This window comes from Prinia subflava, chromosome 6, assembly GCF_021018805.1.
Source record: "Prinia subflava isolate CZ2003 ecotype Zambia chromosome 6, Cam_Psub_1.2, whole genome shotgun sequence".
NCBI lineage: Eukaryota > Metazoa > Chordata > Aves > Passeriformes > Cisticolidae > Prinia > Prinia subflava.
The window spans coordinates 14,092,629-14,117,874 of NC_086252.1; the positions used below are offsets into that span (position 1 = coordinate 14,092,629).

At 38.0% G+C, this 25,246-nt stretch overlaps 1 protein-coding gene across 2 annotated transcripts in view; it reads right to left on the minus strand.

The window, feature by feature from the left end:
- The window catches only part of PARD3B (par-3 family cell polarity regulator beta), a 392,276-nt gene that overhangs the window by 355,270 nt on the left and 11,760 nt on the right, over window positions 1–25,246 (minus strand). For both annotated transcript variants that reach the window (XM_063400372.1, XM_063400371.1), the window contains exon 2: window positions 11,870–11,971. In XM_063400372.1, the coding sequence (XP_063256442.1) occupies window positions 11,870–11,971 (102 nt within the window). The remainder of the gene's footprint in view (window positions 1–11,869; window positions 11,972–25,246) is intronic.

The following is a 25,246-nucleotide window of genomic DNA, read 5'->3' on the forward strand; positions in this document are numbered from 1 at the left end:
GTAAGAAACATGCCATCTAAGAAAAACTTTCAGAAGTGTTAATATAAAATGCATTAGCACCATATGAAAGATTCCTCGGATTTTTAAACACATAAAACATTAAGATCGGGAAAATCTCAGTACTCTGAAATTCAGTTCTTTGATTTCTTATCAGCCAGTAATCTTTGTGTAGTCCCAGGAAGGCAAGCAATCATAACTTGAAAGTGCCACTGGGTCAAGCTTAACCTAGCAGCTTAAGCTGAGGACCTCAATCAACAGCAAACGAGGACATTTCTTCAGCAAAAGAAGAGCAAGTCTTCATCTTCTCTAATAGACGTTCTTCCAAGAAAATGATTAGCAACTTGATTACATTAACTTGATTGCATGATCTACTGTGGTGTATTTTATTACCCTCTTGAGAATTACACCTTAAAGTTAAAAATGCATTGGAAAAGGTGTACTTAAAAAAAAAAAACAACCTAATTACTATAATTACTATAGCCTGCTAAATAATCACATAAGACTAGAACTTGAGTTCATCGAAAAGTTAGCTCTTATTTTGTTTGAAAAAGCAAAGACATGAAATGGCTTCGTCAGGAAGAGAGTAACCAAAAAAATCCCCTGTGGGCAGAAAACTATCTAGTTTTAATTAGTAAGAAATCACACACCACATGAAGAAATGCAACTTTGCAAAAACAATGGTATAAGTCCATGTACTATTTGAATGCTGTTCTAGGAAACCACATAATGCACATCTGTACTTGGCTAGCTGCTCATGCATTTTTATCTCACATTTTAACTACTGCTAGTCTTCAACTCAATTTTCAACAAAAAGAAACAGGAAAAGCATCCACAAATGAAGATTTCAACCGAGGTAAAAATAAATCAGCTTCATTTTTAGAGCTACCCTTGGCCATGTATTGTTTGCAATTGACATTCCACACCATTTTGCCAACATAAATGTATTTCAAGCATATGGGAAGTAAAGATTATACTTTATTCAGCTACAATTATCAAGGATTTCTTTATCAAATGTTTTTATCCTAAGGTTTTTTTCTGGCACAGGAAGCCAGGAAGAACCTTGAACTGGACAAGCTAAAGGTAGCCTAGATGCCCTAAATTTTTTCCTCCAGTTCCAGCACTCTCTCCTGAAGACAGAATAGTACCTGAAAACCTCTCAGAAGTCTGCACTTCTGCAGCTGCTCTCTGGCTACAGGAGAAACAGTGTCCCTGCTCTCTGCTGTTACTTCACCACTTACAGTAACAGCAGAAAGCAGTGACACGGTTGCACTCACACTTCTCAGCCTGGTCTTCCAAAGGTCTCTCTCCCCTCAATCCACCACCATCTGTGCCACCTGCTCCGGAGACACACTGCTTCCTTCTCCATGGCAACCTCTGTCCTCAGCAAAGCCTACTCTAAAAACCATTTTTAACATCTCCTTTGCTCTTCACACTGCTTCTTTCACACTTGTCCAAAATGGTTCCAAACAACAGATAAATTTCAATGATTCTTAAGATTCAGGCATCGTGTGTCCATTTTCAAATCTGAGTGATTCGCAAAACCTCTTATTTTCAGATATTGCAGGAAAATCCTGAAAGCTGGAAACCCTTCAGACCTGAACAAAATATTGCTGATGTCCCTTCTCCCAAATAGCTACTTTCCGTTATATGAACAAACAGGTACACCACTAAAAAATAATTTGTTTTAATACTTGTAGGAGTATTTGCTTTCACAATAGCAGTGGTATTAGACATCTCACTAGTACACCATCCTCCTTATAAATGGAGGGTGCCAAGACACAAATCCCAATTGTTTGCAACTGCTGAAGTGTAAGTGAGATTTCTACCAGTGTTTCAAAATTTTAAACAAGCTTTAACTTTCTGGAGGGAAGAGTCAGAGAACTCAGTAGAATAGAACTTGATACAGGAGTTGAGTACTGACCAAAAATAAGGAAAACTTACTAATACTGAAGCATTTTACCAAAACTGTACATCGACCAACATCAATCCATTAGGCCAGAACACAGTAATTTCTGAAAAGGAATGAAATACCAATACAAAACTTCTCCTTCACCACTGGGACACAAGGTATATCACAGCAGATGTTTAATTCCTTGTACTAAAAGAATCTTTGGAGCCCCAACTGTAGAACAGAACGAAAATCCCTTACTCAATTCATATGCAATCTAAATAGGACACGTGATATAGTAGCATCATAAATAGTTTGGGTTGCAAAGGACCTTTAAGGGTGATCTTGGTCAACCTTGCTGCCACAGGCAGGGACATCTTCAGCAACATCAGGTTGCTCAGAAACCCATTCAACTTCACCTTGAATGTTTCCAAGGAGGGGGCATCTGCCACCTCTCTGAATACCCTGCACTGGTGTTTTACCACCCTCATTGTAAAACCTTTCTTCCTTCTCATCTAATCTAAATTGACCTTCTTTCAGTTTAAAACCATGACCTCTTGTGCTATTGTAACAGGCCTTGCTAAAAGGTTTGTTCCCGCCTTTCTTATAGGCGCCCTTTAAAGTACTGAAATGTCGCAATGAATCTCCCCAAAGCCGCCTTTTCTCCTGGCTGAACAAGCCCAATTTTCTCAGTTTCCAAAACATATCATAATTAAACCACTATGTGGAAGTATTTTAAGAGCTCAGCTTACTTTATATAGCAAGACAACCCACCAAGTTATCTTACCACCACAAGGCTACAGCATTTTACAATGCCTATTACTCCCTTGGTAAGCATTACCATGTGTGTGCTTAAAGGCACTGAAGCATCAACACGCGTATACAAAATTCCAAGTATTCGTTACATCAATGAAAATCACTAAGAAGGACTAAGTCTTCCACCAGGTTATGCTTACACAAAGAGATATTAAGCTTCTTTTCATCAGGAAATTTGAATGTTCATTCAGTCCATTGTGGCCAGATGCACTTAGAATGACCTCCCTGCACCCCTCTCACTGTGCAAGGAACAGAAACCAGACAGCTCCACTTGTCACATCACCAATTAGCTACAGTACTTAGTGCCCAGATGACAACACACATTTTCAGGTCAAGAGAAAGTGTCCTGGCTGTACAGCCGAATACTCCCTAAAAACTCCCGAAAATCTCCCATTTAGCATTTAAATAGAAATTTTTATTCCTAAACTATCAGAAATTTTATTAATGTCACAGATCTGATGTCACAGTTATTTAACTATTTTTTAATCTGAAACAAGTAATGGAATACTTATCACAGTTGGAAAAAATCTGATGGTTACAGATGTTCACAGAAAGAGTTCACAGTTCAGAATCTTCAACCACAACATTACACTGGAAAAAACTAAAACTGTGGAGTCCATCTGGTAGGAACCCTCATGCCCACACTACTGTTAAAGTAGGTAGAGCTGAAACAAGTAACCCTTGCAAGATGTTCCAAGATATCTATTTTAAGAAAAATTACATTATACAGCAATAAATTTGTAAAAACTTATGAATTCTTCTAGGATAAACAGGAGGTAAATTTATGCATACAAGCACTGTGTTAGGTTCTAGTCTATAAAAGGGAATTTGCTTTAATAACCTAAGCAACATTTGACCAGGTGTCTGTTCTTAAAGCTATGAACTTATGCTGAAGCATATTGCTAGACCTGAAGTTTTGTAACAAGAATGTTTCCAGTAACCAGAAGCACATGATAGTGTAATTGCACACCCCGGAATGTAATACCACACTTAAAAAATGGTTATTTTAATGATTACGCTAATGAGTTCTGAACTTCCAACCCATGTGCATGCAGTTTCATAATTACACAGCTTGAAATCCTCATCAGCAAATCCAAATGCTCCTGAAATCCAAATCATTTTAGAATCTTGAATAATGCATGGCACCTCTGCAGCAAGAAATTAAAACAAATTTCATAAAAATGCAAAGCTTCATAATCTGTATTCTAAAAGACAGTGCATTACTCAAATACAGTGTTGCTTAGTAAGTACTAACGATGGTGATTTTTTTGCCACCCCCCCTGTATTTACAGTTCAGACCCTATGTCAGAAATAAACAGACCATCTCCTACCAAAATACCTTTTTTATATATTTATATGTATACAGTGGCTCACAGCACACCCTACAACACAAGAGTGAAATCAGACATCTGTTTCCTAAACAAGCATTGGCTCAAAATTGCATGAAACTTTTTCTTCCTAAAAAGTGTGAAAACATTTCCTTAAAAATAGGCTGCAGCTTGACTGGTTTGCATATTATTTTGTCGATAGCAAAAACAAAACTCCATCTTAGTTCACTGAAGGGCCAGCAAATCAAGGTCTACAGTTTCTCTGTAAGAATGACCCCAGCCCCAATGCCTTTTTTTGTTTGACTGATTTGAACTACTGGTAAACCCTAGACAAACTCAGTGGAAATTCTTAGCAAGCTTCAGTGCTGTCCTTTTGAACAAGTCCAAAAGTCTTGTCGAGATGACAAGAGAAGCCATTATTACAATCAATGAGCAATCACAGGATGGTTTTGGTTGGAAGGGACCATAAAGATCATCCAAGGCCCCTGTCACAGGCAGGGACTCTGTCCACCAGACCAGGATGTGCTCAGAGCCCCATCCAGCCTAGCCTTGAACACTTCCAGGGATGGGACATCCCCATCTTCTCTGGGCAGCCTCTGCCAGTGCCTCACCACCCTCACACTGAAGAATTTGCTCCTTATTACTCATCTGTCTCCTCTTTTACTTTAGAAACCTTCCCCCTTGTCCTGTCACCATCTGCCCACATAAAAAGTCTCTCCCTCGTTTGTGTGACCTTTTAGGCATCAGAAGGCTGCAATGAGGTCTCCTTGCAGCCTTCTCTTCTCCAGCCTGACCAATCCCAACTCTCTCACCTGTGTTCCCAGAACAGGTGCTCCTTCCCTCAGATCAGCTTCATGCCCCTCCTCCAGACCCTCCAACAGGCCCACATCTTTCTTGGGCTGAGGAATCCTGATCTGAACTCAGCATTCCAGATGGAGTCTCATGAGAGCAGAGGTGAGAGGGAGAAACACCTCCCCCACGTTGCTGGCAATGCTTCCTTTGATGCAGCCCAAAAGGATTGATACTCTGTTTTGTTCTTGGATTTTCCTGTGTCCCACATTTCCACATCTTAAGGTGCTAACAGGGATAAAGGTATTATTTAAAATATGCCCTGTCTAATACTTCCCTTCCTTGGGGACGTATGATGTATTGCTAACCATCAGACACCTGAAGAGCTTCTACTGGGACTCCCTTGACAGAACAGAAATGGCATGGAGCTTTTATTCACAATTCTGGTTTGTCTCTATAACTTCATCACTCAGAACTAGATATGAATATTTAAATAAACAAATACTGTCAGCAATAACAATTTCATATCCTAATAACTCTGATTATTGGAAATAACAGCTGAAACTTATTACAAAGAATTTACACAAGGAAGAAATAGAGTACTCTAAATTTAACAAAGATGTTAATACTGTATTATGCTTTTGGAGGTTGTAAACATGCTATTCAGAATAGACATTAAATCCATTTTAATTTTTACAACATAGGGTTTGAAAGAAGAATGCATTATTAGTTATCCTTTTGCTAATAAAATTTTAAGATTTCTGGGCATCTGTAGTATCTCATTACTGAAATCACAAAATACAAATACAAAACCAGATGCAGTGAGGAATAGTCACAAACAGCTACACATATGGCAGAGATACTAACCACAACTTCAAAATTAAAATAAGGGGGAAAAAACCCAAAACAAAAATACATTAAAACCAAATCAAAGAACAGCAACCCTTACATACAAGTTTTGCCAAATTTTTGCAACTTCCTTTTTCTCATCTTGATCATATCAGGCTTTTTGATCAATTAAACCCTTGGTTTACCTCATTAGCAGCAAGGAACTAAACATCAAAATTGGCTGCCTCTGGACACCCGTTTTTCCAAAAAGGATTCAAATTTACAGAGTGTAACCAAGGCTCTGCCAGAAGCACTAAGCGTCAGAAGCCTGAAGCTGTATTTGCTGCAGCCAGTTCAAAAGTCAGCAAAAGCACACACATTAGAGCAGCAATGGGCCATGGTATTCACCAGCCAAATGTCATAAAACGTTATGTCAAAGCCCTAGTCCAGGGCAACAAACCACCTTATGAGGAAGAAAGGCTGTAATTTTTTCTTCTTTGATTCTTCTTTCTTTTTGATACAGATTTTATGAAAGACACAGAGCATCCAAGTTTTAACACCATTTTGAGCTATCCTTTGTTCACTGCACACTTCCAGTGTTACCTCCACATTACATGAAACTAGCATCATCAAATTGCTTTCTGTGCTACCAGACATGTCTCTCACATTCTTATAAGAAAGGGATTTTTAAACTTCTCCAAGGGAAACTTGCCCAATATGCAATAATTTGTGCAGGAGTATACATAAAAACCACTGCAGCATAAGCTTCAATAGGTATATAATATACTATTGTACAACAAAAAGAAGAATAAAAGAATCCTCCATTCTACACCCCAGTTATCAGAAAGTTACAAAACCCTAGAGAGCTCAATTACACAGAAGTCTCAAGTTTGAACAGCGTTTCTCTAACTTAAGTATGCATTATTGCATGGATCATATATTTGAGAATCAAGACACACGCCAAAAAAGCTGTAAAGCATGACATTTACAGGCTCTGCTGACACACTGGGAGGTAACTTAAACCAGCACTGAGGCCTCTGCCACCAACATCCAGGGGAAGCTTCTAAAGCAGCAATGCTGTAATTCCATGTGAGGAGAGACTGCCTCAAAATACCCCAGCTCTTTATTTAGACTACTGAGACATTTCTGTCCACTAGCCCCCTTCTCATTCTCACTTAATCTTGCCATTTTTCATTTTGATGTAGAAATTTTCCTTATCACCTCATAGTCTTCAGTCAGAGCTTCTACACCTACCTAAGGGTTTACTGATTTACTTCTGTTCATGAGGAATTATTTCTACTTCTGTTTCATGAGGAATTTGATGGTTGAATAGAACAGAAACTGATCAAAGGGGGAATTAGCTCATTATAATTTAAATACACATTGCACATCAGAGTATACCATCACTTTCACAGTCAAAATGACAATGCTGAAGGTCTACAGAGTCAAACTCAGGTAAAAAATAACTGCTCTGTGGTGCTAAACTCACCCCCAGTGACTAAACCTGCTGCTAACAACAGAAAAGTTCCAAATTCACTGCCAGAAAACATGCCTGTCAGCATGTCTTTCTACCTGGAAAAACATTTCTTTTGTATAATTACATCAGTTTTGAAGTTCACATCTGCTTCATTTTTATCGCTTTGTTGAAAATATTTCTCCAAACCAGCCTCACACTTGCAAAAGCATCACTGCAACTAAAGCTACCTGCAAAGGCTTCTGTCTGAAGTAGGACTTCAAACAGTTACTTAGCATCTGTGACAAAAGCTTCAGCCAAATCTTGAGCTTCTTATCAGGAGCATGCATGGCCCAATGGCCATTTTGAACAGCCAGCAGCTGATTTCCCCAGCATTTGGAGACCATCCAGGAGACATGTTTTCTCAATATTGCACTTCTGCTGGTAGTGAGCTGAGAAGAATTCATTGATTTTCCTATTTAATATTTCATTAAATGCTTAGCTAAAATAGGTATCTGAGCTACACTTAATTCATACCATTTACTTGATATCATCATTAGAAACACTTAAATGACAGTTGCAGTCACTACAAATCTTGAAAGAGTGTCACTATTTCAGCATTTCATTGACGTTGCTTTGTGTCCTTCAAAAGCTTCCGCTGCTGTTAAAAACCCCTACTCATCTATATTTAACAAAGGAGGTACCCAAGAAAAAACTGATTTCTAAGATCATATTGGTATCCTGCTTGAAAATTTCAGTGTCAGCACAATGCCCATCACAAGGACTTACATTTTTTATTCCTTCCACTCCTAAAAAAACCACCCCCCACCACAAACCACCCCCCACCGTTCACAGCCGAGCTGCCATTGAACAAGTCTCTGGTGAGCTTAAACCCACATCACCTCCTAGGATGATATGCCAAATCTTTTGCCATCAGCACTGATCAGAAAATGGATCTTTACAAAAACATTCAGTTGTTGGCTCAACCGTAGCTACTGCAATACTGCCCTTGCAAACCCAGTGTTACAAAACAACACCCAAGATATCCAAAAAAACCCAAAACATACCAAGCAGCAAGACACAAAAGCAAACAAACAGATGAAAAAAACCTACTAAACAAAATCAGAACAACCCAAAGAAAAACCCAGCACCCTGGCCACAGACCACCATCTCCTACTTCAGAAGGGGTCTGTTGAAAAAGCACACCTGTAAACATGTTTTGCTTGTATTTAATCCTGTCAAAATATGAACACATATATACAAAGTTTGATAGAAGGGGTATTTCCCTGTAGACTTCTACATTTATTCAGGAAGCAGAACTGTTCTGATCTAGGAACCTTGTTGTCCTATAAGCAAAGCAAGTTTTAACTTAACACACTCCTCCATGACATCCTCTTAGCCTCCCCAGGTGTTTGCATGTATATGAAAACATGATTCCACATAAGAATCAACAGGAAGTCTGGATGGGCACATTAAGTTCATGCATTTAAGACATGTGCCAAACACAGGGCTCATGTACACAGTGCTGTGAAGGCAAACATTTTGTAGTCCATCTTTTACACAGCAAAGAAATTTTCTCAGAACGTTTCCTTGCTCAAGAATTCATTTCAAGTGGGAGATCTGTTAAGAACAGTTATACAAAGAGGACTCCATTTACAACTTCATCATTAAAATCAGACAATTTAAATAGCATGTTCCTACTCAACAGCCAAAACTTGGGGATTTTAATTAATTCATCATTCAGATTATCCAGACATGAATCAATTGTTTATAGGATAACTCAGGATAACTCACTGAAAACAAGCTATTTTAAAACTATTCTACAAAACTATGTCAATTAGCTCTGACATCCAATTCAGGCCACAGATTATTGCTGAGGCAACAGCAGCAAGAGGGACTCTCAGCCAGCAGAATTTCCAAAGCATTTTCACATGACACGTTACCAAGCACACATAATATGAATTTAGATCTGTTTTATAGGCAATTTAAAAATTCCACTCTGTCCAGCACGCATAACTGTGCGGTTGACAGCTCTTGATATCATTCACTGAACTGCTTATTTGTTGAACTTTGATTAATTGGGAGTTCAAGAGGAAGCCAGGAAGTAAACATAAGCAGAGCTCAAAACCACTGCCACTCCCAGAGATGGGCATTTTGCATTCCAGTGCCATTAGTTCAGGGTTGGAACTTCACCATTTTTATTCCATTTTTTGGTTCCCTCTCATTTGTACACTAACCCACCACAGCACTCACTGCTTACCCCATGAATAGTTGTGCCTCCTTAACAGTCTATTGTTAAGGACTGTCAAAAGCTTTTGAAATTCTAAATAAATTATATCTGATAACACTCTCACTGTTTTGTTGTCACAGTGAAAGAATTCAATAGATTAGCGGAGACATTTTCCTCTGAAGAAATTGTGCTAATTTGCTGCTATCAAAGTATGATCTAGAGTAGATTATCTCTTCAAAAAGCACCAGCATTTCCTCTGCCACTGAAGAAGAGCTTGATGGTCAGCAGTGCCAAATACAACTTTGGTTAAAGGCACTGAGGTTAAGTGCAAGCTTATTTTTATAGAGAGTGACTGATTTAAGGTAAAACTATGTCACTGGCTTAGATGCACAGCGAAGGATGACAAGGACAAGGGAGCAACAAACCCACGGCCTATTCATTTACCACATTTACAGATTATCATAACCAAAGACAAAACACAGTTAAATGAACCAAAAATTCCTTCATCTATTCAAAGGCTTTAAACGCCAAATAAGACAGCAGGTCTAGCTGACCTGAATATCTCCTCCCCTTTTTTGCAAAGCTTAGAGATCCTCTAGAAGAGATTCTCAGTGTGAAATAACTCTGGTGAAGGTTCAAATATTAACAGGCCACAGTCAAGCTACCAAAACTGATTTGCAAGCCTTTTATAGGGCCGGTACTTGGCTATCAGACCATATCAAACTTTGGAAGTAGGTAGTTTGGACAGCTCCTTACACATGCTATGGGCCAGCTGCACGCTCAAATGAAAGAATTCCTCAACCTCTTAGACCAGCATATCCCTTATAACAGTCTCACTTACTTTAATCAAAAAATCTGATTTTTCACTGCAGCTGCTCTGTTCAGCAAATCTCTTATCCCTGTTTCACCAAGCCACTCCAAAGAAGACAAGATGATAGTGATCCATCCCATGCAATTGAGACACCAGAGGAAGAGAAATTGAGGAGTTTGCTGTATTTCTAAACCACGCCAGACCACTTCAAAGAGTAAGATTCCAGTTTCCCAGTGAGTTTTCCCCAAGGCAGCCTCAGGGCCTCACTTAACATTGAGGAAGCTTAGACCCACAGCTGTGACCTAGAAGCTTATTCAGCTACACACCCTCAACCAGCCACCAACAAGGTAAAGGCTCTGGTCACAAGTTAAAAACTGCATGATATATCAAATATTCTGAACATTGATGCTCACATTTTCAAAAGTGTTCCTCTGTCAGTACTTTAAACAGGGAAAATCCTGGGTAAACATACTTTCATTAACTAATCAGACCAGCAAAACATTCCTCTTTGATGCAGTATCTCATTTTATGACATCTTATGCCTATGGTCTTATCCTTTATACACAGCTGTTCAATTTCAGAACTCAGTCTTTTTTTGTCCAAACACTCCTGGAAAAAAAAGTCTTAAGGTGTCTTAAGCATATTTTCAGTAAATATGAACAAGCAAGAAACACAAATATGATAAAAAGAATATATAACAAACAGAGTTCCGCTGGTTTTAAGAATTCCCACAAAAACCACCCTAAAATGACACTGAAGTATACCCTGAACAATTTTCTAGGATACAAAGAAGCAGCATCCCATTAATCATAAGCAAAATGTTCTGCTTTGTATTAAGTCATTGAAGAATCAACACAGCATACAAAACTAGCAATTCTGTTTGCAAGATACTAAATTATTTTTAAGTCATCAAGCATATGGCACTTTAAATAGACAAAGCAATTTGTCTAAAAGCACAGGCATATCTCATATTTGGATCTTCGGTTTAAAGCCATTAAACATTTTTTCCTCTGATTTTATGAAGAGAAAAAGAAAGATAAAAATCAACAAAGTTTTATAAATAATACCCTTCCCCCTCTATGCTGAATAAGTAACCAATAAGTTTCCCAAACCTAAATTTTTTTGACAATTAAAAATAAAATTAAAAGAGGTTTCTCTGCAGTTCCTACTTGTCTGCCCAGAAAGGAAACTTGTCTTAATTAAAATTTAGAGACATACAGCTTTTAAAATGAATAGGCAGCCTGCTTAGACTTCTAGTAGCAAATCATAGGATCTCCTTCCAAAATTTAACAGCTGAAATGGCTGTTCTGTCATCACAGGATTTGTCTATTTTGTCACACTCAACCACGACATCTGGATGACTCTCAAAAACTTAGATTCATACAACGGGAGAGATTATAGAAGATACTTTAAGTGGCATAAAAAAGAAAAAAAAAGTCTTGTAAAACTCACATTCTTTCACTATGCTATTTGAATATAAAAATAAAAAGAAACACAGAACTGCTTGAAAAGGTTCAGTGCTAAGTGAACTGCTAGGGCTTCTCTTCTCACTGCTCAGGTCATGCTTCCCAGCCCCCATTCTGCTCCAGAAGGGGAGAGTTACAGCAGTTATGGGCACATGTGTTTAAGAATATTTAACACCCACTTCACCTGCCAGATGTCCAAGAAATGAGAAAGCAGCACTCGTTAGCTGAAAAGACACATAATATTTTCATACAAGCTCTACCTTATCTTTGTCTTCCACAACATCTGCCAGCACATCATCTGGGTCCAGGATTCCTCCATCTGTGTACTCCAGGTGGTGAATATTTACCCAGGAAGCTGGGTCCTGTAAGACAGATAAAGACTTCTTAGCCTACCCTTGCATGATTTTAGTGCTGTCAGACAAAGCAGTTTTGTGTCCCATTTGTTTTCCATCTACGTCCCTCTATAGCCACAAGGTAGAAGATTGGAGCCAATACTCAAAACTGAAGAGCAAATGTAAACTACAGATGAAAAACAAGGAAATACCTATAGAACAGTGCACAAAATATCTTTAAAACATACGCTTTTATTTCCTTACCAATCTTTATCTAATTTGAATGGTGAATTTAAAATAATAAAAAAACCCTTTTTGTTTTACAACACTTTATAGATGGAATATTTTGGTTATTATCAGCACAAACACTTAAACAAACAAACATAGATAGATGGACATGCATCACTCCTGCCAGATTGTGGGGAGGTGTATATATGGATATTTTTAGATATATAAAACACATCCATCGTTTCTTTCTCAGAAGAGGCAGATAATCCTACTGTGGCAAAAAACCCCAAATGAATAAGTAAATCCCAGTTTGCCTTCACAAATAAATACTCTCAAATTCCAATGCAATACTGTGTACCATATTAACAGGGATAATATTAATTCTCCAAAACTAATGCTTTCTTCATACATTATTAACTCCTTCACTTCACTAACCAGGAGTTCAGCCATCGTTCCACTGACCCTGAAGCCAAAAGGCTCAGAGTGTACTGCTCAACTCTCCCTGACAGGAAACACAAAATCAGAGAGCTGACAAACAGTCTGCAGCCCCTGCCCCCAAACGGTACCTGTGTGCACAGCCTCCAAGTGATATTCATGTCTGAGCTGCCTTAGTTAGGACTTGTCCTCCTAGGACCAGTTACTGCTTAATGAGCTCATGGCAGCTCAGTGAGTCACAGTGATGTGTTTGAGTGCTCCGTGGTACCAGCACTGATGATGGTTCTGCTACAGCACAATGAAGAAAGAAAAATGCCTGGTGCCTAGTTAGGATTATAAAGGATATTTGAGTCCTCCATCAGATATTATGTGGAGTGGCCAGAATATGCTAAAATTGAGAGCCAGGAAAGGGGCATCCACACACATAACTTTGAGAAATGTTTCAGAAATGGACAAAAAAAAAAATGATTGCTGATGACCTGCAACTGAGGTGTAACTAGATACATTATTGCTGCACAACTACAAATTAAGCTTCTAAAAGTACATCTATTTGTAACATGTGCATTTAATCTCTAATTTACTCCTTACTACAGTTATTTCATTCTGCAATGAAACCACCCATTTGTGAAATAGCAAATGCTTGTTCATTCTAGGTATCACTTGTTCCAAATTACAAAATTTAAGAGTATCAATTAATACGCTTTTTTCTCTGCAAAGTGACAAAGTGTGGACAACTATTACAGCTCAAATTTCTATCTTTAAGCCCAGGGCTTAGGTATTTTTACCATAACCATAAAATTCTAAGATGAAAAGGCAGAAAAGAAACATACCTTTATGCAATAAATAAGCAGGTTAATTTAAATCATACAATTTACCTAACACAGATACCTTGAAAAAAGAGTGTCGTTTGACCCTACCAATAAACTTAAAAAATATGATACTCTAAAACCAGAACACCTCAGTAGTTACAGATGTTCCTCCTGAACCCTTTAACTAATACAACCACAAAGCTTTTAATAGTTAGCAGCACTAAAACAGCATAACAGAAAATCACTCCTCTTAACTGGGCAAACTTCTGTGGCTAACCTATTTGGCTGAAGATATATTAAAACCTGCTGTATGTATTATGCTGTTGAACTGTTAAGAATAAAACTGAAGTTAAAAAATACACAGCTGATTAGGATATTTTGCTTTCAGTGTTCACTTCTATTTGTGATTCAGTAGCTGCACCAACACAGATGTGTCATAGAAACAGAAACAAAGAAAAAACAAGTGTAAAACCCTATTGTCCCAATAGAATGCTGCAAGTTGGCAGGACACAAGCTCAAAACACAGCCACCCTGAACTACATTAAACTTAAATTCTTAACCTTCTTTTACTTTGGGCCACAGCAAATACAGTAATTTAATTATTTTTCTTAGTGGCAGTACCAAGAGAATATCTCTAAAATAGTCTCAAAGAGCAGAAGATGCCATTCCTCACCAATCTTCTGGAACAAGAGTAGCCAACGTAAGATTCTTTAAAAGAAAAGATTCAATTCACACTGAAGTACAAGAACCAAAGCAGAGCAGGATTCACTGTTTCTTTTGAAGACAAATACTTCTTAATGGTTTAGACACATGCTGTGGCTCAGGTACACACAGTATGAACACACTACGACCTTCTGATCTCAAGGACTCCCCAATTACAATAACAGCACAGACTACAGGAAGACTGAACACACTCTGCCTCAGAAGTACAAATGTGAATGGCTTCCATTAACTTAACTGAACTTCATCCCTCAAAGTTAAAAACCCATGCTGGGAGCAGGGAGCTCTTCATAATCTTGTTTGGTGAAGCAAATAGTAACTACTGCTACACAGCCTAGGTGGAAGAGGTTCCCTCTGCACAGCCACAAAACTAACAATGGTTCATCTGACCAGGAAACCCGCTCAGCCATTCAAAAAAGATTTCAAAGTCAGAGAACATTTTCTGTTCTTTGGATGAACTCCAAACACTGCCATGCATTGGATAAGAAGTGTCCATACAAAAACAAACAAAACACCCAAATAACAAAAACACCCAACAAAAAATCCCAAACAAACTAAACCCCCCCCCCCAAAAAAAACAAACAAACAAACAAAAAAAAACCCAAACAAAAAAAAACACCACCACAAACTAAAATCCATATACCAGCTGCTTCCATGTTTCTTTACTCACACCAAGAGTCCAGTCAGCTTCACTAAATAAGACATTAATATTTTAGAAAACCCACCATATAAAAAAACCCATTAACTACCAGCAGATGTAAAAGTTGAGTATCTGAAGTTCCACATAGCACTGTATCCACATGCATATGCACAAACTCACATTTTGCATATTATTTAGAGCTCAAAAGGAGTTGAATGAGTCCAAAACATAACTGTGGTACATCCGAGGTTGAATCATCATGAAAGAAAATGAAACTTGCTCAGGAAAAGGATCACCCTGTTTTAAGGTTCTTATGCTTTACTACGACAGAACAATCAAGAGGAGCACCAAGAGTTTCCAGGTGTACTTAGTTTTGAAAAACAAGAAAGTCTCTTATAAAATAAAACACTAACAGTGGCCTGGAAGCTCTGGGCAGCATTCAGGTATGGTTACCTGAATCTATCTGTGCTCCTAAATGCTCTCTTAGAAAGTTCATCTTGAAGAAAACACAACTACAGCTCCAAAAAATCCTAGCACCACAAGTGGAGAGAAGTTCTCTTAGGGCACAGTACGTAACCCTTAGGCAGAAATTCAGCTGAGGTACAAACCTGTAAAAATCCACATAAAGAAAATGTATGACTAAGTTACCTGGTATAATTCATAACAGCACTTGGCAAATGAATATTGAACAGTTACTCTAATGTGCATTTTACCTTAGGGCTGCAAGTCATGTTTGTGTTTAACATCAAGCCACTTAAAAGCTGTTTATCATCATTTCCTTTATGTGTGGGAGAACACTTTAGGAATTACTATGCAAATATTTACCAAATGTTAAATTAAAGCCAGGTCACATGAATGCACAAGTGCAATGCAGGCAGAGAAGTGACATAAATTTTAACAAATGGGCTTGACATTCATGCTGTCACAGAACCCTGACTTAGCTGTTGCCACCTACTACAACACTACTACAACAGCAGCACCGTTCAAAACATCTAAAACAGGTTAAAGAATTCTTCTACGTATTTATTTTCAGTCAACACACACACAAATGAAAGATACATCAATCTATAATTAAAGCACTTCCATTTATTGTTAGGTTTTTATATAAATCTATGGATTCACATTTTTAATGTATCAGAAAGTAGGAGTGCATTCCTAATTCTTTTTGTTCCCAAATCTGATAGAAAAGTATGTCCTTTTCTGAAAGCAAAGCAACATACTAAATAAATATTATAGTCCACATTGGGTATTTCTGAGTGTTAATGAGCAAGAGAATCCCAACAAGTTTAAATACGTTTCAGCTAACCATCAATAAAATAAACACCACCACTTAACGATTTCACAATTAATTATTGTTTGATGCTGTATTTTGTTCCACTGTGCAGAACACATAAAATTAATAGCAGACGCTATACTGGAATTTTTGTTTTAATACAGTAGCAATAGAATGCACTAAAAAAAAAAAAAATCAGGAAGTAGGACTGAGTTACAATTACTTCTCATGCTGATACAGTTTCTAAGTACCTTCACATCAATGCTTCACTAGAGCAAACAGACTCCAATGAAATACATAAAAATGAAAATCAAGTATGCCTGTTCCACACAGACAATGGAATAAATGCGAGGTCAAACTTGGGGGAAGGAGTAGCCTCTGGTCACATTGTTTTCTGTCATTTAGACAAAGTAAAATTAAAAATCCCATAATCATAAAACATTTTCTGATGAAGGGATATTTTAGGTTAAGGACAGTAAAAGAGGTATTCTACCACTTAGTCATTTTTAGATTATAAATTGCAATGTGATGCATTACCTCAATATATTAAGTAGTATTTAATGATTTCTATAAGCATTTTAAGGCTACACAATGTATCATTATGCACAGCCAAACAGCACTAAGTATTAGTTACTCTCAGACCACAGCTCGGAGAACAGAGCACATCTTGGAGAGGAACAGACAGATGAAATTGGTCACAGCCTCAAACTTCATCTCTAAACCCTTCTCAAAGTTTATCACTGAATTAGATCAGCCTTAAGCATTTTTGGTTTGCTTACCAAAACCACCTCCAAACAAGCCTGAACCAGTAGTTTATTCAAATTTCATCTCAACTGCCACCAACAGGGCTGCCATCTTCAGCTGTAGCAGAGGTGGGGCTCTATTTTTACAGTAATATGAATACTGAGTTTTTAAAATCAAGAGCTGATCACAAAGAAATGTTTGCACAACACAGACCATCACAATCTGGAGCTCAGCAACAACACAACGAACGGGCATTGATGGCCTTGTACAACCTAAGAGAAACCCCAAGAGAAGAACCAAACACCCCAACATGCATCACACCCCATCCTTACAGCAGGCAAACAGCACCACTTCCACTCTCTTCATATGCACCAGTGTAGAACTGTATCAGTGCACACAGTATTGCAGGTTACAGGCATAACAGTTTCATGGAATAAACACAGCCACAAGAAGCTTCTGTAAAAATCAAATCAGCTACCTGCACAAGAGATTAAATCTGTTCCAGACATTACTGAATGCAGCAGTTCCTGGCACAGACCTGATCTGAATAAGCCTCCCTATATAAAGTACATATCTCATACACACGTATATATATTTACATATACACACACTTGTAACCAAGTACAAACTGGGTCTTCTTTTCACAAACTTTAAAAAATAGAGAAAAAGCAATATTTAGGTTTCACTGCTCAGGAAGCCTCCAGAGTTTAGTTTACATTACATATAACAGAGGATGCTACAAGCTCATATTTCTAGGTCTTACTGTTAAAAAATAAATTCTTACCTCTAATTACATTGTCTTTATAGCATAACATTAACCAATAAATTTTAACCCTTTCCAGTTAGAAATTCAAAAGCAGCAGAAATCTTTAAGATTAACACACTACAACACAGTGAGGTAGTAAAAAAAAAATTCCATATATATTTCATAGCACTGTTGTTCTCCTTCACCAAAACTCAAACTTCGCTTGCATTAGAAGTGAAAATGCTGCAAGATGCTGCAAGAGAGAAGATAAAACTTCTTTATAGCCTTCTACCAGCTGGAGTGACACACATTCTCTCAAGTTATTAATATTTAAGAAAGATCTACACTGAGTGAGCTCAAAGACAGAAATTAAAGCTGAAGCAAGGGCAAAGGACAAGGTAGCCTACTCAGACAGAAACTGCTTTTAAGCATCCAGAAATAAAACTACAGAAAACACAGAAGGCCATACAGCAGAAATAGTCTTAGAAAGGTGACTTAAGGGATGCCTCCTAATCCATACTCCAGATGAAATAAAGTACCATAAAAATAAAGCCACACAAGAAAGGATCTTTGCAGAAGAATTCTACCTTAAGTGGGGGGGGGTGATGGGGAACAGACAGAAGTTCATTCCAAGCAATCAAACTTATGAGTACATGGAAGAGAAAGCTCTTCGCTTTTCACTATAAATTTAGCAGGCCTAATAAGCTTTCAAACCTCATGCCAAAACACGATCACAAGAAGTAATGCCAGTCTAAGCTGTCGTACCCATGACGCTTTGCTTCTGACCAAAGCACACATTTGGATTTTTTTTTAGATGGGTCAGGAAGTTTACTTCACACAGTAAGATAACACAAGAAATTTTACTCTGCCTAAAAGGAATAAATTAAATATTCAAGTATGAGGTGAATTAAAAATTATTTTCTTCAAAACAATACAATTTCTCCTACTGTTTAGAAGGATCTCTTTTCAAACTATAGTAAACTATTCCCTGTAAACAAGCTATGTAAAAAATAAAATCTCATTTTATGTATTTTCATACTACTAAATTTTTTATTCAGATTCATTAATTTTATCTCTTAATACTAGCTGTGGAAAATATATTCTTCCCTCAAGTACTTTTTTTTTTAATCATAATTAGATGTGATCTAGCCAAATGGTAGAAAGTAAGAAAGGAGTTCTGAAAAAACAGTAGTTTACATCAGATCACTTTAAATATTCCATTTTAAAAGTTTCTGTCTTTGAAAGTGCTAAAAACCTGATGTCAAAAGGGAAGCTAATCAGATCAGGTCAGCAGAGAAACATTTATCTTTGTCAGAAAGGCTGGGTTTATCTCAGTACACTTGCAGTTTTTGCACAGTCTGGTCACACTGCCCTGCTGGTCCTTAAGGATGGCAAGAGCACAGAACACACAACCAAACAATTCATCCATGAAGCCTGTGGAATACCACAGATTGCAACAGAAATATCTGTTACCCATCCCAAAAAAAATCAGAACAATCTTCTCCTGCTCTTCCCAGGCACAGTGAACATCCAAAAAGCAGAGCTTCTTTTTAGTCTTTGGAATGAGACCTAACACAGCACAAGTACAGCTCACCATCAGCTTTATATTTGATATCCCAAATGGTCCAAAATACCATGAGTCAATCCCCAGTCACCAGAGGAACCTAGAATACCTCTTGATCTTTAGCCATCTCCAAATTATTATGCTCTTAGAAATTACAGGACCAAGTATTACCATGACTAGTAGTCAAAACACCACAGCGAGAACTGCTGATCACTTCTTTCTATCATCACACCACCATATACCAAACTTCATTTCGGAGGTATGAAACTCCTCCTTCTTGCACTTTTTTCCTTCTTTGATTAATTTTCATGTACACTTAACACATTTTGTTTTCCTTGGGAAGACAGCAACTCAAACAGCAAGATGGGCTTAGACATCAGAGAGCTCTCAAGGTGAAGATGTGAGCTACAAGGAACCCGGCACACAGGAATATCTATGACTGCATATACATATGTTTTCATGTGTTACAAATGTCCCAGATCACATTTGAAGATAAAGATCCTGGCCTGAGATCCCAGTAGACAAACCACAGAACATGAACACAGTGAAAGCTCTTCACACAGGCTATAAACCAAGGACATTGAATAAGAGTCCTCCAATGAGTCACTCAGTGCTTGCATACTGCAGGTCACAGCAGAAGGAAGGACACCGAGTCTCTTCTGGCTCCCAGAGACAGTGCTGGCAAAGAGGAACTAGAGGATTTCTTGTCCTTTAGCCATCTTTAAATTATTATGTGCTGAGAAATTACCAGGACTATGTCTTAATAAAAAGGTCTCATTTTTCACAAGGCAGGTAAGGTACCTCACTGTAATCAGAAAAGAGGAAGAAGACAGTTGGTTTATCCTGACAGCTGAATATGCAGTGGAAAAAATATCTATCTCCTATATTCAGTCTGAGAAGGAAAACAGAAAAAGCTGCTACTATCTCCTTATCATGGAATTCTCTATTTGTAAGAGCACAGATATATAAATCCAAAATGACCCAGATTATTTCAACTAACACTCCAACTTTTACTTGATTTGCAGCACTGGAACTCTTAAAAAATAAGAGCATTCTGATTTCAGACTGAATGTGAATGAAAAACCACTCTCTGAATGTAACTGAGTATCACCTGAATAAAATATGATGCAGAGAATACATCAGTAGAGGTTCACATGGCCCACCTTTACACTACACTCCAACATTTAAGAAGACGATTTCAGAGAAGACCAAGTATGCCTTTTTTTGGTTTTACGAAGAAAGCTGGAGATACACATTTAGACAGAGGTCTACACACTGCACTTGTAACAACCAGCCAAAAGCTCCCCTCAAAGCCTCTAGGTACTGAATCCAAGATAATTACACACATGTAAGAATATAAGTGCAAACTGATCTTCAGTTATAAACTAAGAATATCCTTTAGCTTTTCAAGTCCATTAGATTAGACTACTTAAACAATAAAGAAACACAAAAGACTCAACCTTGTGCAAATTAGCACAAAAGTTCCTGTTTTAAACATCTCTAAATAAACCTATAAGATTTTAAGGCCTACCTTTCATATCCCAAGTCCTCCATGTCAAATATTATCTACAATATTCAGAGTACTATTGTTATGCTAATAAGCAAACTGCTACCCAGCTCCAGGCACCTGGCAAATCACCAATTACCATTGAGTCTGGCTTTTTGTTTGATTACCTAAAGGAAACACTGGGGGGGCTAAGGACCACAGCCATGATTCTTTAAAATACAACATTAAGACAGAACTATAAAGTTACTCCTTCAAACTGTCATACATTTCTCACACAGAAAGGAGAGGGGAAGAACAAAAGTAAGAAAGGCATGTGTCTAAAAGTAGTGTATATCAAAAATAAAGTCCAGACAACACTGTTATTTTGCCAATAAAAACTGACCATGCCTTAAATTCAAATCATTCTGTATAGCTACAGATAAAAACAAGGTTGGCTGCAAATTAACACAACTCCACTTTGTAACAAACGCAGCACTGAAGGATACCAGATCTCCAGCAAAAAATGATAAATGGTTCACACCTCCAAGGGCAGCCAGCACTTCAGCCCTGCATCTAGAAACCATCTCAGATTGTTTTATTTACAACTGTTGGGCCTTTCTTTGATAAAGTGATTAATGCATTTGCAGCTGACACTGGACTGCTTATCAGAAGCAGCTGGGAGCTTCAAAGATGTGATTGAGTAACAGAAGAGACTAAACAAAACTGAATGCAAATGCCTGTAAGACAATGTAGGCCAAGCATGCTGGAATCCTGTCAAACTTCAACATAAACTCAGCTTTAGACAAAGCTCAAGTGAGAAAAAACAGCAGTAAACTATAGGAGCATATCCTTAATTCCTCACAGAAAGTCATTTGATATTTTTTGGAATTCCACAGAACAGCAAGACTTTGCTGCAGTACCACCCTATTTCCTGCATGAGTCAAGCACCAAGCAGCGACTGGGGAGGAATTTTGGCAAAGACTGCCAGATTTGTAGTGTCAGTGGGACCAGTCAGAGCCTGACCACCGCTCCCTTCTCACACATCCAAAGCTGCATTTCAGAAATGTCACCAATTCCCACTGGTGACACTGCCCAGATCGACCTTAATCAACTCTCTCCACACTCTCTGAACACCTCCTAGCAGGCACAGCTCATTGCTCTCCTTGGAGAGCAGTGAAGTGTGGACCTGGGGTCTCTCTCCTGACTCAGAGAAAATACGTGACCTTCCACAGTACATTCAGTGACTCTGGTCCAAAATCAAGCCATAAGGGACAATCACAGCCCCAGTGCTGTAAAGATGCTGAGACAGCCACGGTAGCTTTAAATAACCAAAGCATTAGAACCACTTGAAGATGTAAGAAGGATCCCTTCAAGGCAGAAGTAAGTTCATTACAAATGAAAACAAAAAGGAAAAAAAAAAGAAAAATTAAAAAAAAAAATTAGAAGAGTGGTGGTAGAAGGTAACACTCAAAATCAACTCTGCACAGAGGAAAACAAAGGGGTTTAACCATAGAAGTGTTGGAGCAGGATTTGCAGGTCTGTACTAGATGATGCTGCAACCTATTTTGTCCTCATGTGAAACACTAAATTAACGAGCTTCTCTCCTCCCTCTACTTCTCAGGAGAAAAAACAACCTGGTCAATAATATTCTCAAGGCACAGCTAACAGCCAAGCACTGCCTAATTCCACAAAGCCTAGCCAGCTTCAGTGGTTCTGGCTATTGTTCAAAAGAAAATAATCTGGAAGTTTAAAAAGTAATACAAATATTTAGCATGTTAGTATTACACTGGGGGGATTATGATATAATCTGCCATATTTTGTGCTATATTAATAAAACTTATACCATCACAGTACAATGTAGGTAAATTTTAGTATTTGACTTCCAAGATACAGCAAATATACCTGGTGAACAGCAGAAACAACCTCTACCTCTAAACATATTGCCAAAGCCACGTGACAGAACTGGATGAAATCCAAACAAGGCTTCTGAGAACAACTTCCACCTTCACCTGACTGAAACACAGAACATGCCAGAATTAATACCTCATCAAAACTTGATGGCATATGCCTAACCTCAATGCATGATATGGCCAGATAAAAAACAGTGAAGAGAGTGAGATGATCCATTTTTTAATTGAAATTTAATACTACTAATGTGCATAAGGGTTCACCCTGCCCTGCCTTTATCCCAAAGGGCTTTCCTCTGCTATTCCAAGTGTCTTCAGGAAAACAAAATCACAAAAGAGCTGGGAAGAAACATCTTCACAGATTTCAGAGGGAAAAAGAAGGCAGCATCAAAGTCATTGCAAAACACGTAAAAGATAGGTAGGTCTAAGTAAGTCAAGTACATTTAGCCCAAATGTGAAAAATGACACCTGAGGCACATGTTCCAGTTACTGTTTGGTGGCGACTTTCCCCAATCCACAGCTTGCAAGGGGGCCACAGGGAAAAAAACCCCCCTTACACAACTTTAATCCAGCCAGTACAACCCCACAATACAGTAAAAATGAAAACAGCTGGTAAGAAAACTTGTTTAAATGCTGTATTTGCATATATTTTTCATCAGTCCTGAGATGCCATTACAACCTTCATTTTCATTTGCAGCTTGATGCCATCCATCACTGATACAAATGAGCCCAATTCACGTTTGAGTCAGCTCCCTCATTCATTCTCTTTGGCCTCCAGAACTGTATCTACATACATTAGCTCCAAGTACCAACAGAAATAAGAAATAAACAAAGATCTACTGAAAATGTCTAGAGCTAAGCGGACATAATACAGCCATTATTCACAGGCATGCTCAACTCTAACCATGCTACAGGAGTGCTTTAGCACAATGCCCTGTCAATAGGACTTGCAGAGTAACAGTTCCCATCTCAGTAAGATAAGAGATGATCAGATGTGGTTCCCAGCGCTCACACAAAAACAGGGAGAGAGCCTGCTGCTGACAAGTTCAGCCACAAGATGCTGAAGGCTTTTCAGCAAAGTAATTGGATCTACTGCCACTACATTTTATCACAGTGCCTGGAAAGGAAACCAGCACGTGCAATGAGGCAGTTCATTCTCTTCTTTAAATGGTTACTAAGGACACTGCCATTGTTAGTTAATAGGAAAAAATTATAACATCAGAATTTACTGGACTAATGGTCATAAAGTGAGTGATTTGGACTCCTACAGAACCTGCAACAGCTTTGGCTGCATTATTAAAGTTATCTCTTACACTATGACGTTAGGCTCAAAAGCACACAGAAAACCCCCAAGAAAAACAACCTGAAAATCCATTAAGTGTGCTTCAGCTTGCAACAGTATTTAACAGTTCAATCATGAACCTGTAGCTTGTATCTTTCAATGTGAACTCAACCATCATGAAAATACATGATTCAAACTCACCCTTTAAAAGTTAAATCTAGCTTTTTTCTTCCCAGTTAAAAGACGCTCAATCCCACAAAGCCTCCTTCACCAAAGTTTTTCTTCCCAGACTGCAAAAAAGTATTTTTTCACTAACAAAAATCACTAGCATGAAACTTATCATACACAAGATGTTTCAAAACTGAAACAACAACAACATTTTGCAGAATGTTAACAGTCCACTACAAGCTACTGCAAAACTACTTTGGTCACAGCATGTACAACTAAGACCCACACCACCAAGTCTGCTTCTGAACACCAGCATCCTGGATTTCGCTACACAATCAAGTTGGAGGTTTTTTTACTTTAAAATCCATATTGATAAGCCAAATAGTTAATCTCTAAACACACAATGCATAAAAGGGATCATTTCAAACCAGAAAAATGGAAGACACTTATAATCACCACAGCATTCACATTTGAATGACAGCTAAACATAAAGACACATCAAGCATTCAGCCATCTGGAAAGAAGATGGCTTTTTTTCATATTGTCTATTCTCAAAGCCTTAAGGCAAGAGTCAGAGGTTGACCAAGACTTCCATTTAGTGAAATGCTCATTTCCTATCTAGAGCCATTAACAAACTGCACTATGAACAATAAACCAGACTCCTCCACTTTCACTGCATTCAAAAACAGTTGTGTCACACCAGGACAAACAATGTGTGCATACTGCCAGATGTACTTTCTATTTGGAAAATAGGAAGTTGCCAAAAAAAGCTACCTAGTGTTTTCCTAGTGTCCTTGAATATGGCTTATTTAATAAAATTATGATAGCAATTAATACATATTAATACATTATGCCAGACAAGAAAGAATATGATACATATATAATTGCAAAATTCCTGATATATAAATAAAAACAACTAAAATATGTATTCAGGCACTATTCAGAGCTAAATGGTAGTGAATATTGCTGCAGCAAAACAAACAAAAAAATCACACTGCCAGCACAGCTACCATAGACCCAGGATGACCAGAGCAGGATGCAGTCCAGCCTTAGCATTACATTTTTAATAATATATGACAGGCCTAATAAGAAAAAAGCACCCTGAATGTACAAACACAAATCATCTACTCCTTTCACATTCTCCCTTCCAGCAAGTACTCCTCCACAACACACAAAATTCAATTTGAAGGGAAAACTACCTAAACCAACATTTTCCAGACTCAGGGATTAAGAGGCCAACACTGGCATGCTCTGATCCACCTTCCTCCAAGCGGACGTATGTGACAAGGAGAAGCCTTAGAGCA